General features: G+C 41.2%; 1 protein-coding gene across 8 annotated transcripts in view; it reads right to left on the bottom strand.

The window, feature by feature from the left end:
• Positions 1-13361, bottom strand: part of KLHL3 (kelch like family member 3) — a 278634-nt gene that overhangs the window by 97498 nt on the left and 167775 nt on the right. For all 8 annotated transcript variants that reach the window (XR_006217022.1, XR_006217021.1, XM_042984589.1 and 5 more), the window contains one exon: positions 3291-3410. Coding sequence is in view for 6 of the 8 variants with exons in the window: in XM_007077840.3 (XP_007077902.1) it covers positions 3291-3410 (120 nt within the window). In the remaining 2 variants the exon portion in view is untranslated. The remainder of the gene's footprint in view (positions 1-3290; positions 3411-13361) is intronic.

Below are 13361 nucleotides of genomic sequence, written 5' to 3' on the forward strand. Positions count from 1 at the left end.
GTGTATGATCTTTTTAATGTACCGTTGAATTCAGTTTGCTAGTATTTTGTTGAGAATTTTTACATCAATATTCATGAGGAATACTGGCCTGCAGTTTTCTTATCTTATAGTGCCCTTATCTGGCTTTGATAGCAAGGTAATTGCTGGCCTTGTTAAAATGAGTTTGTGAGTGATCCCTTCTCATCAATGTTTTGGAAGAATTGAGAAGGACTGGCATTAATTCTTCTTTGAATATTTGGTAGAATTCACCAGTGAAGCCATCTGGTCATAGGCCTTTTTTTATTGGGAGATTTCTGATTACTGATTCAATCTCCTTAATCATTACTGGTCTGTTCAGATTTTCTATTTCTTAATGATTCAGTTTTGGTAAGTTGTACTTTTCAAGGATTTTGTCCATTTCTTCTAGATTATCCAATTTGTTGGCATACAATTGTTCATAGTAGCCTCTTAAAATCTTTTGTATTTCCATGGTATCAAGTTGTAATGCCTCCTCTTTCACTTATAATTTTGAGTCTTCTCTCTTTTTTTTTCCTTGGTTAGTCTAGCTAAAGTTATGTTTACCTTTTCAAAAAGCCAATTATCACTTTCAATGATTTTCTTCTGTTGTCTTTTTAGTCTCATTTCATTTATCTCTGCTCTAATCTTTAATATTTATTTTGTTTCTTCTAATAACTTCACTTAGTTTGTTTTTCTTTTTCTAATTCCTTGAAATGTAAAGTTAGGTTGTTTACTTGGAGGTCTGGAGTCTTAAATCAGACAGAAGACACAAGCCATACTGAAGAGAACTAAATGAGGAATGTCACTACTATCTACCTAGTATCTATGGAAAACAACACAAATTCGTGAGGAACAAGAAAACTGGACCCATGAACACTGACCACTGCCTAAAACAACTATGGGTAGAGCTTCCAGGAAATCTGGCAGGAGGCATAATAAATATTGAAAATAAATATGCAATAGTGCATAAGACAAATTTAATTTAACTTGGTTTCTAACGCCAAAGACTGGGCCCTACAGAAAAAGGAAATGAGGAAACAAATACAGAACCAGACAGAATTTTTTTTTAAAGTAGTTCAACCCCTGGAGAAATACAAATCAAAGCCACACTGAGATACTACCTCATGCCAGTCAGAGTGGCTAAAATGAATAAATCAGGAGACTATAGATGCTGGCAAGGATGTGGAGAAATGGGAACCCTCTTGCACTGTTGGTGGGAATGCAAACTGATGCAGCTGCTCTGGTTCCTCAAAAAATTAAAAATATAACTACCCTATGACCCAGCAATAGCACTGCTAGGAATTTACTCATGGGATACAGGAGTGCTGATGCATAGGGGCACATGTACCCCAATGTTTATAGCAGCACTTTCAACAATAGCAAAATTATGGAAAGAGCCTAAATGTCCATCAACTGATGAGGATAAAGATATGGTTTATATATACAATGGAATACTACTTGGCAATGAGAAAGAATGAAATCTGGCCATTAGCAGCAACGTGGATGGAACTGGAGGGTATTATGCTAAGTGCAATAAGTCAGAGAAAGAAAGATACCATATGTTTTCACTCCTATGTGGATCTTGAGAAACTTAACAGAAGACTATGGAGAAGGGGGAGGGAAAAAAAAAGTTACAAACAGGGAGGGAGAGAGGCAAACCATAAGACACTCTTAAATACAGAAAACAAACCTAGGGTTAATGGGGGGGTGGGGAAGAGGGGAAAGTGGGTGATGGGCACTGAGGAAGGCACTTGTTGGGATGAGCACTGGGTGTTGTATGGAAGCCAATTTGACAATAAAGTATATTTTAAAAAAAAGAAAGAAAGAAAAAGGTAGTTCAACCCCTGGAGTGTCTGGGTGGCTCAGTCAGTTAGGTGTCTGACTCTTGATTTTGGTTCAGGTCATGATCTCACTGTTCATGGGAACGGGCGTCATGTCGGGCTGTGCACTGACAGCACAGTGCCTGCTTGGGATTCTCTCTCTCCCTCCCTCTCTGCCCCTCCCATGCTCTTGTGCTCTCTCTCTCTCTCACAAAATAAATAAATAAACTTTTTAAAAAATAAATTAATAAAAGTAGTTCAAGCCCCTACTCAACAAACACATCGTTAGCTATATGTGCTTTTTACTTATGCCATTGTCTCTACCTGGAAGACTTCCCCCTAATCCCGCCACTTTTCATTTCTTTAACTCTTACTTGTCTTTCAAAATTTAGCTCAAGCATCATCCCTTTATAAAGTGTTCTCCAAAAACAAGTGTTCTCCAAAGGTGGCGTATGACATACTTGCTTTCATAGTACCCTTTCAGAAACAAATAATTATTGCACTTCTATCAACAGACAGGCGCCTGATGCATTCCTCATTCATAACACCTATTTTGTATTATGGGAAGGTCATTTTCATTTAACTATTTACATTTTTTAAGCGACCCATCGCAGAGCCTAGTCAGTGCCTCTGGGCATCTTTGGTAAATGCCTTGAAGAGCCCATGAAGTACCAGGTGCTAGAGATCAAAACGGTTCAGAAGTTGTCCCTGCCCTCAGGGAGCTCACAAACAACAGAGAAAAGAGGAGACTAGCGATTATAGCTCACAATAGGGCTAACTATGCTGTAAATAATGCTGTGGGCAAAGGAACCTTCTGAGTTCTCTAGTAGGGAGGAAACTGGGTGTACAGCCTTTATAGAGAAAAACATGTTCAGCATCCCAAATCTGTTTTGCAGCAAACTCACCAAATGCACATATCAGCTTTATAAATAGCCTGCACACACTCACTATTAGCCAGCCTACAAAGGATGAGCACATTTGCATTTCATTCCTTCCTTTACACAGTTAAACTACATTGAAGAAGCTAGATATTTTTCCACTTACATAGCTGTCTTAACAAGCTAAGTTCAGACCAAGGAATGAGGGAGGGAGGCCAACAGAAAATGTGTAGCACCCACAATCTTTAATCTGCAACTATGTGTAGGTATTGCAATCAGTCTATTATTAGTCATTAGGCAGCTGGTTTGGTTGGAAACCAAGTTTATGAACAGAACTGCTATAGCCATAAAAAATTATTCCTCTGTGATTAAGGAGTACAATGAAAAGTGTTAAATAAATGCAAAGGAGATAGAGTACTTTCTGAAAGCCAATCTGTCTCGACTGGAGTTTAAAGGGGAAGCCAAGTGACTGAGAGTAGGTGGGGAAGAGTCAGAATTCACTAGGTGGTGGTGTTCCGACTTCTGTTCTCAGTCTCTGATGACGCTCACTCAACAAGCTCTTCCCAAAAGGGCACAGGCAAAATAGGAAAAGTACCTCCGCAGTTCATTCATCACCTTGAACGCCTTCCCCATGTGGGCAGAGTTGACAGTGATGATCCTCTGGTTCTTCTCATCATCCCCAGCCTGAACCGGGGGCTGAGAGTTCGGCTTGATGCTGTGAACAGGAAGAGAGTGGGAGGGGAAAGAGAGGATCACATGTTGGTAAACCCAGTCACCCAGCTGCTACAACTCCGTGCATTTGCCCACCCACCAGAAGCATCTTTGTCAGCTTGTTCTCTTTGTCACAGACCCAGCAGGAAAAGAAAATGCGTTGGGTCAGCCATTTCTGCAGGATCTTCCAGTGCAAACTACATTCCTCTGGTGGAAGCTGGGTCCTAGCTCAGCTACTACCATCACGTGTGCGACTTTGTGGGATATCCTTATCCTCCATCCCCCATGCCCTAAAGGGGTGGAGGAGATGGAGGGAGACAAAGTGACCACTCACTTCATAGGGAAATTTGTTCACTCAACAAAAATTTAATGGAGGCTACCGTGTACCAGGCACTGTATTTAAATTTAAGGGAGGGGCACCTGGGTGGCTCAGACGGTTAAACGTCCGACTTCGGCTCAGGTCATGATCTCACGGTTTGTGAGTTCGAGCCCCGCATCAGGCTCTGTACTGACAGCTCAGTCTGGAGCCTGCTTCCGTTTCTGTGTCTCCCTCTCTCTCTGCCTCTTCCCCACTTGCGCTCTGCCTCCCTCTCTCTCTCTCTCTCTCTCTCTCTCTAAAATAAATGTTAAAAAAAAATTAAGGGAAACACAACAAACAAGGCACAGACACTGCTCTCACAAAGCTTACAGTTCGGTGTAGGAGAAAACGAAGTAAAAACCTAAACATCATATCCTATGTATCACGACTGGACATAAGTGCAGAGGATGGGCAACTACTCCGGGGCTGGCAGTATGAGGGGAAACTTTCCAGAAGCTGAGGGAGAGCAGAAATCCCAAGAAAGAGCAAAAGCAAGCAAAGTAAAAAGGAAAATGGAGAATATCCCAGCAGAGGAAAGAGTACATACACAAAGACCTGGAGTACAAGAGTCAAGTGAGTTCAGTAAAACTAGAAGAGAGTCTCAAGAGCAAAGCCTAGAAGACCGAGCAGTCCTGTAAGTGTCATATTAGCAAAGCCATGGAGCTTGGATTTTACTCTGAGACAATGAGAAGCCATTAAAGGGAGAGAGAAGTAGACAGGAACAGGTGAACACATCTGTCCTTAACAAAGATCACATGGCCTGCGGTATGGAAAACAATATAACAGGAATGAAAGCTTTTGGGAAAACAATCCCAGGGTAAGACAAGGGACTGTCATTATTATGAAAAGAAGAGCTATCCATGTGGGCTAAGTACGCAAGTGGTGACTTCCAAGTCATTCACAACCTCGAAGTCCTCTATACAGAAGACAAACACTCATATCCCTATGGATGCCAAGTAGGTGCCCAACAACTCCTAAGCAATATGTCTCAGCTTTATGTGGGGAGGAAAAAAAATTATCGAAAGAATGGTCAATGGTCAGTCAGTTAAACATCTGACTTCGGCCCAGGTCACGATCTCCCAGCTCCTGGGTTCAAGCTCTGCTTGGGGCTCTGTGCTGACAGTTCAGAGCCTAGAGCCTGCTCCAGATTCTGCGTCTCCATCTCTCTCTGCCCCTCCCCCACTTACAATATCTCTCTCTCTCTCAAAATAAATAAACACTAAAAAAAATTTTTTTTAAAGAATACACAAAAATGGACTTCTTTTCCCAACCTAATGAAACTTTTCAGCTCCAAGGTCAAGTCCAGGACCTTGGAGTTACCTCTGTTCTGATAAGAAAACAGGACCTTCTCCATTTATGTAGATTTGGAGACTCACAGTTCACTCCAACTCTCCAACTCTAGTTTAAAGACAGTTTGCTTTGCCTTTGCCTGGCGTGCCTCCTTCCACGCCACCACCTAGACTTGCAAACTGGCTTGAGAAAGGGACTTCTGTGGTTAAGAGAATGTTCCAGAGACCTGACAGTCTCTACAGATCTTACAGTGAGATTTGTAACTACTGGAACAATCAAATCACAACCACCATGCAAGACCTACAGTTTGTCTGACCATCACAGACTCCTCTTTTGGCCTTCCTTCCCCACCTTCAGTTCAGCATGCAAATATAAGCCACAGTCATCTGAACTTTGGGACTATTTGGATTCTGGGGGCAAAGAAGTTAATTGATCAGGCACAGGAATATAAATATCAAGAGATACACAAAGGCAGATGATTAGAATTATATGTTGTTGTTTTTTTAACGTTTATTTATTTTTGAGACAGAGAGAGACAGAGCATGAATGGGGGAGGGTCAGAGAGAGAGGGAGACACAGAATATGAAACAGGCTCCAGGCTCTGAGCTGTCAGCAGAGAGTCCGACGCGGAGCTGGAACTCACGGACCGCGAGATCATGACCTGAGCTGAAGTCGGACGCTCAACCGAGCCACCCAGGCATCCTATAGAATTATGTGTTTAAGGAGGAAAAGAAAATCTCAAAACTGAAGATAAGATCAACATGAAAGAGCATCCCGGAAAGTTGAAAAACTTCATGTGAGAAATCCCACAAGTGTTATTTCTTTTAAAGTCAATGTTTTTCCTACTCCAAGCCAGAAGATCTTATTTTCTATTTTCTACTAGAAGTTTAACATTTTTGCTTTTGTTTTCTAAGTTTATTTATTTGACAGACAGAGTGTGTGAGCAGGGGAGGGGCAGAGAGAGAGAGGGAGACAGAGGATCCCAAGCAGGCTCTTCACTGTCAGCACGGAGCCCAACATGGGGCTCGATCTCATGAACAGTGAGATCATGACGTGAGCAGAAATCAAGAGTCTGACCCTTAACCCGCCCAGGTGCCCTACATTTTTGCTTTTGATTAATGGCCCTTATTTAATCTGATGTTGATTTTTATGTCCTGGTGTGAAATAGGGATTTAATTTGTTCCATATGTTCCATTTACTGAATACTTATTTTTCCCACTTACCTGTCATGCCACCTTAAGTCATGTCAAAGTTCCAAATATAGGGATCTATTCCTGGACTCTCTAAGCTATTCCATTGGTTGGTTTACCTGTCCCTATGCCAGTACCACATTATTTTTGTAACTTCATTATAAAGCTTGATATCTGACAGGGCAAGTCTTCAATCCAACTATTATGCTTCAAATGTGTCTTGACTATTCTTTCTTTATTCTTTCACACAAATTTTAGTATCAGCTTATTAAGTTCCATGACATATTATGAGATTTTGATAGCAACTGTAATGATTTATAGATCAATTAGTATAGAACTGATATCTTTTTGATATTATGTTTTCTGATCCATGAACATGGAATATCTCTCTCCATTTATTTAATCGTCTTTAATGTCAAACTTTTATATTTTTCTTAATGAAGACTTTATACATTTGATTAAATTTATTAAGTACTCTAGGGCTCTTGTTGCTGTTTTACAATAGCAATGGTGTCTTTTATGAATTTTATTTTCTGATTGCTATGGTTTATAAAATGCAATTGATTTTTGCAAATTACTAAACAGCCACCTTACCAAATGTTCCTATTATTTCTATATTTGAAGAGTCGATAAAGTGTTCTATGTAAACAGTCAAATTAACCTGCATATAATGCCAGAGGGTTTTTTCTCCCCCTCCTTTCCAATTCTTAGGTGTCTAATTTTTTTTTTGAAAGAAATTTTGCACTGGCTAGGATAGCCACACAATGTTGAATAGAAAATGTGCTAACAAATATTCTTGTTGTCTTTCTGATTTTAAAGATGATGTTTTTAATGTTTCTCTATTGTGTATGTTTGTTGTAAAATTTTTATAGATAACCTTAATCAAATTGAGAAAATTCCCTTGCATTTTATTGCTTTTTAATCATAAAACTATACTGAATTTATCAAATATTTTTGTGAATCTAATGAAGTGATCATATGGATTTTTCCCTTTAACCTTTTAATGTGGTAAATGATACTAATATATTTTCTAAAATTAAACCATATCTGCATTTCTGGGATAAATCTAGAAACTGTAAAAAAGACTGCATAAATATTCACCATAAATGCTATCTTCAAACTATAAAGAGCCTTAAAAGCCAAGGGAAAAAATATATAATATGATATTGACCAGAGAACCACTGAAGGGTTCTGACAGGGAACTAATAAGATTAGAGCTCCTAAAAGCCCAGTGGACAGACAGATTCAGTTCCATTTCACATATATGGAGATGTAGAATAAACACAGCCATTTTGGAAGCAGTGACAATAATCTCCAGTGTGACTAATGGGCAGGAAGGCTTGCTCTTCCTTGTTGTGTTGCTTTTGCACTTTCCAGTGTGTCAAAATGGTCCAATGAATCAGTCCTGTTAATACAATGTTGTGTTTACCAAAAGGTCTCAAACATAGATTACCTATTCAAAGGATTAAAGCTCAACAAAATGCAATTCATACCAAAGCCTCCCTGAAAGAAGTGACTTGGTGATGCCCACCGGGCTGGTTAGGGAAAGGACATCTGGTCTTCCCACTATATCTGGAGCCCTTCCCACCCTTGATACAGGGGCAAGGCTTGACATCAGACAGATCCTAAGGTCTCTTTCTTCCCCTGCTCTGCAGCTCTGTGATGACATGGGAACTCTGAAGTAGAGTCTAGATCTCTGCTTTCTGGAAGGTACAAGCTTCGTGGCAACTCAGTGACCTTCCAAGGAACAGGAAAGTGAGGAAAGAGAGAAGGTGAGTGCTCAGCGAAGTTAAGAATCTTGTACAAGATCACAGAGATAATAAGTTATAAAGATGGAAGCTGAGTTCAGGTGTCCCTGACTTGAATCAACCCAAGCTATTTTCACCAGAGTCTACACCCTCCAGCAGGATAGAATATACATATATACAAGCGTGCAAACACACATCTCAACCTAGGGTCACATGGCTCAGGCAGAGATACTAAATATCCCCATTCCCTCCCCCAAATCTTTCTCCCTCCATACATACCAAGTCTTAATTAGTTAGTCCCTATACACAGCCCACTCCCACTCTCTAAAGGCCCCAATGTGCTCAGTTCTTTATGCTAGACACGGCTGTTGGATCCCCCTCCCCACCTGTGAAACACAGACCACACAGAGGTATATTCCCACTCTCATGTCCATGTCCAGTGTCTATAAGATCATACTTTTCACTCTACCCAGACCCAGCCAAAATTACACACACACACACACACACACACACACACACACACACACACACGCACACACATTTCTCTAGGCAGATTCAATCACAAAATGTTTTCTCCTGAAGTTTTTATTAGCAAATGCCCTTACTCTAAGCACAAACTGTTTGATTTCTCCAAGAGCAAAGAATGGCTCCAAACTTGACCATCCCTTAAGTTTCAGCCTCTATTGACTCTTTTTTTTTCAATATATGAAGTTTATTGTCAAATTGGTTTCCATACAACACCCAGTGCTCATCCCAAAAGGTGCCCTCCTCAATACCCATCACCCACCCTCCCCACCCTCCCACCCCCCATCAACCCTCAGTTTGTTCTCAGTTTTTAAGAGTCTCTTATGCTTTGGCTCTCTCCCACTCTAACCTCTTTTTTTTTTCCTTCCCCTCCCCCATGGGTTTCTGTTAAGTTTCTCAGGATCCACATAAGAGTGAAAACATATGGTATCTGTCTTTCTCTGTATAAGCCTCTATTGACTCTTAAATACTGAGAACAAACTGAGGGTTGAAGGGGGGTGGGGGAGAGGGGAAAGTGGGTGATGGGCATTGAGGAGTGCACTTGTTGGGATGAGCACTGGGTGCTGTATGGAAACCAATTTGACAATAAATTATATTTTAAAAAAGTTTCAGTCTCTATTAAAACCATACCAGGTTTCAAGAACTTCCAGCCAGTCCAAATGAGGTAAGTGAGACTTCCAGGTTTCACGATATGGCAAGAGGCATAAAGCCTACCAAATTCCCTCCATAGTTGATATTAATTTATATATGCCCCTTCCACCAGACCTCAACCTCTGGCTACTTAACAAAGGAGCATTCATTTGTGCTGAGATGCTCAGAGTTTCAATAACATTCAAGTTGAGCCATATCTAAGATTTAAATATATCAACAACAGTAGACATGGTGAGAAAGTACTGGCCAGGCAGAATCCTTGCTGTTTCCTATAGAATTAGACAGAAATAGTCATCAAAGCCATTTTCCACTTAAGCTGCAGCAGAATAAGACAAGTCAACTTTGTCAAATAAGACAAGTCACTACAAATCTGGCTTAAAATTTAATTAAATCTTACACACTGTCCTGTTAGTAGTAAACATACCTCCATGAACCACCACTGCTGCCATGGTGAACACAGGGAAGTGAGTAATTCCATGTTGCTGCTGTTGAAAGGCCAACAACCCCTTCAATAAATAGCCCAGAGAAAGAGAGTATTGCAAGATGGCTCAGACTTAATTCACATTCTCACTGATGCCATTTAAGAAGTCATACATATGAGGGGTGCCTGAGTGGTTCAGTTGGTTAAATCTCTGACTCTTGATCTTAGTTCAGGTCATGATCTCATGGTTTGTGAATTCGAACCCCACTTCCGGCTCCTTCCCAACAGCGTGGAGCCTGCTTAAGATTCTGTCTCTCCCTTTCTCTACCCCTCTCCCCACCTCTCCCTCACTCTCAAAAGAAACAAACTTGAAAAAAAAAAAGTCATACATATGAGACAGTCAAGACTCATAACCCTAAGAAGGATGAACATAGCTGTCCCTTCCTTCCTGGGTTCTCCCATTCTCTTTTCCCTTGGGCTAGCCTGTGACAGTGGCCTCTCCCGTGTCTCCTACTACAGTGGCTATCCCCCATTCTGGATGCCCTCCCTCCAAGTACTTCCTGTACACTATTGCAACATTAATCCCTAAAAGGTCATTCTGATCACATCTTTCAGATTCTCACTGCCCACAGATTTCTTCAGGGGTCATGAGGATTGTAGGCTAGAGGCTCAGTCAGAGCCACCTGCTTCCATTTATTCTGTGTATTGTGTGTCCATGTAGAATTTCCTTTCAAAGAACTATAGAGCTAAAAACCTGAAACATTACCAGACTATAGGATAAAGTCATGGTACCTTGCTTAGTATTCAAGGTCCTCCTTGACCTGGACTGAATCTAAATCCCAGCCCTATCTCTTCCTCAAATATTTACTGAGAACCTGTTTTCTACTGAGCAGATGAAATTATTCACTATAGACAGATTCTGCCTTCCTTTTCTTCTATCATAATCTAAATACCTGTTCTTTCAGGACCAATTAAGGTTGCCTCTTCTATGAAGTCCTCTGTATACTTCAGTCCTAAGTGATCTCTGTCTTCCTAAATTCCTCAAGTATTTCTGTCCTATAACTGAACTGGCATATAGATTTGATTATGTTTTCATGGTACCTATCTAACAACCCACTCCTCTCCTACTAGATGCAACATACCTGGTGGACAAGGAACATGGGTCTTTACATGGCTTAGCCTGCCCAGCATAGGGCCACACCCACAGCAGGCCCCCATCCCATGTTTGTCATCAATGAACTCTGACCTGAAAACCCTTCACTTGTCCCTACAAACTGATAAACAGTAGAGCAGAGTGGAAGAGTCTGCCTCAACCAATGACTCAAAGCCTAACCATTTATTTTTTTAAGTTTTTTTATTTATTTATTAGAATCCCAAGCAGGCTCCACACTGTCAGTGCAGAGCCTGATGTGGGGCTTGAACTCAAGAACCATAAGATCATGATCTGAGCTAAAACCAAGAGTCAGATGCTTAACCGACTGAGCCACGCAAGAGTTCTCTCCCCACCCCTTTTTTTCCCCCAGCCTAATAACTTAAAAAAGTGAATGTGGGATAGGTTTTCAGAGTTAAAATATAAATCAATACACACAAAATGTTACAGAAGTTCTAAATAAAAATAGAGAAGTTTTAAATAACAAGCCCTCTCAGCACACCACCTCCCACAGCCATTTCTCCTGCCCTCCCTTGTCCTCTAAATTCTACATACCCAAAGTCTATTTTGACTCCCTCACATTTTGCACAGTAACTCATGCTCAGCCTATGCAATACTGATGCCCTCCACCCTCCCTACTCTTCCTCAAGCCTACTGTTCTTTCTGTATCCTCTATCTCAGAGGCAAAACCAACCGCCCACTCACCTATCCAAAGCAGAAAGTGGGATGTCATCCTTGATATGCTCTTCCCATTTTCACCCCCCTCCCATACAACCCCAAGTGCTCCTTTAATCTCTCTCCACTCCATTCCCTTCTCACAGTCATAATCCCCTTCCTGCCTTGTATACAACCATATCCTCCTCCCTGACTCCAGAGTGACATTTAGAGAATATTAGTAAGAGCAAAGGATGTTCTATGTGAAACCTCTCACTGGTTCCTCACCGCGTCCAGAATAAATCTCAGAGACCTCTCCTGGCCCTTTATAACCCCATAATTGCCCTGAAGACTTCTTGCTACTACAGTACTGAAATACTTGCACCTAAATACACCAGGCTCTTTTGCCCCACCCCACTCATTTCTACCAGCCCTTCAAGCCTTCATGCTGGAAGTCTTCCCTAGCATCTTCCACTACCCACGAGATTAACTTCCCTTCTTCTGTGTTCCCACAGTACTCTGTGCTTCCTTCCATATAAATTGTAATTACCTCTTACTTTTCTGTCTCCCCCACAGTGGGGGGGAGTGCTGTTAAATGTTTAACAGTTGGTTGCGAGGGAGAGAGCCCTGATTTGTAACATTTGCCAATTTCCATGGTGTAAATACTCCCACCATGTCAGATTTCAAGCTACCAACATGTTGTCACTGAGCATGTGGAATTGGAAAAAGATGTGCAGCAGCACACCATTATACCCCTACACAGTATTTCCATTATAAAGACACAAGAGTCACAATCTCAAAGGCATAGACCACAGTAAAATCATTGATTTGGGGGTATTCATTATTCTTGTCTATAATTTATTATTAAGTTATATAATTTATTTTTAGCAAAGAGCATATTTAATAGAATGACTCACAATATTCCTGACAATTTAACAAGCAGCTCTTTCAAATGGGTAAGTGCTGGCTCCAGCACATTGCTGCCAACCTTAGACTTTAAGCTCCCTGAGAACCAGGATGCTATCTAATTTCCCTCTGCATTCTGGACTTCTGGTACATGGCAGGTGCTCAATAAATAATCAGTGAGTAAATGATTAGATAGGTAAGTAAATAAGGTGTAACTAGCAACTATTCCATCTTTCCTCACTTCTCCTCATTAAAATAATTATGGCTTTGTGTGTCTCAACTCCCCCTCCTTGTACTCCCTAAGAAGGGAGGGTTCTTTCTTAGCCAGTCTAGTCCTCTGTGTTGGTCATACAGAATAAAGAGGATGCAGGGAGAGAGAAAGGCATCATCAACTAGAGAAGAGGGAAGGACGCAAGAGGGGATGTTACTTAGTGTGTCAGTTCTTAGGCTCTTTCCATTGCTGAGGAAACTTCATGCAAGGAATGGAAAGGAGAACACTTCTAGAGAAAGCACGTGGGCAGGGTAGGAGACGGAAAAGCCTCAGAGCAGGCTGACTATGCAGAAGTGTTTGGGGGATCTGCCAAGTTAGGAGCTCCAGGGCACCCAGGGTATGAGAGAGTGTGGAGGAGAAGAAAGGAAAACCAAGAAATGCTGCTGAGGCTTAGGAACTGCCATCCCCTCTAAAAGCCTTCAAGAGATGCAAATAAAGTTCAGGGAGAGTGGGCTAATGGTGGGCCACATACAAAGAGCCCAAGCACATCATGTTCAAGCTACAGATGACAGAGAATAAAGAGAAGCAAAGTCACCTCAAGAAGGCAAAACAACTCTGAGACAGAGTAAGACTACGATGAATATGCTAAAATCCCTCAACAAAGCAAGTGTCGTTTAGAAAGGGAAACTGGAAAACAAGAATCAGACAGAGACAGCCCCTTGTCCAGCTCAGGGCACACTATCTAGGAAAGAGATAACTTAATCATCATGGTCTGACCTGGTTCAGCTTCAGGCCAGATCCTTGTGGTAAAGCTTGAAACCTATAAATATTTGAATGCCATAACTCAGTCC

Source organism: Panthera tigris, chromosome A1, assembly GCF_018350195.1.
Source record: "Panthera tigris isolate Pti1 chromosome A1, P.tigris_Pti1_mat1.1, whole genome shotgun sequence".
Lineage (NCBI taxonomy): Eukaryota > Metazoa > Chordata > Mammalia > Carnivora > Felidae > Panthera > Panthera tigris.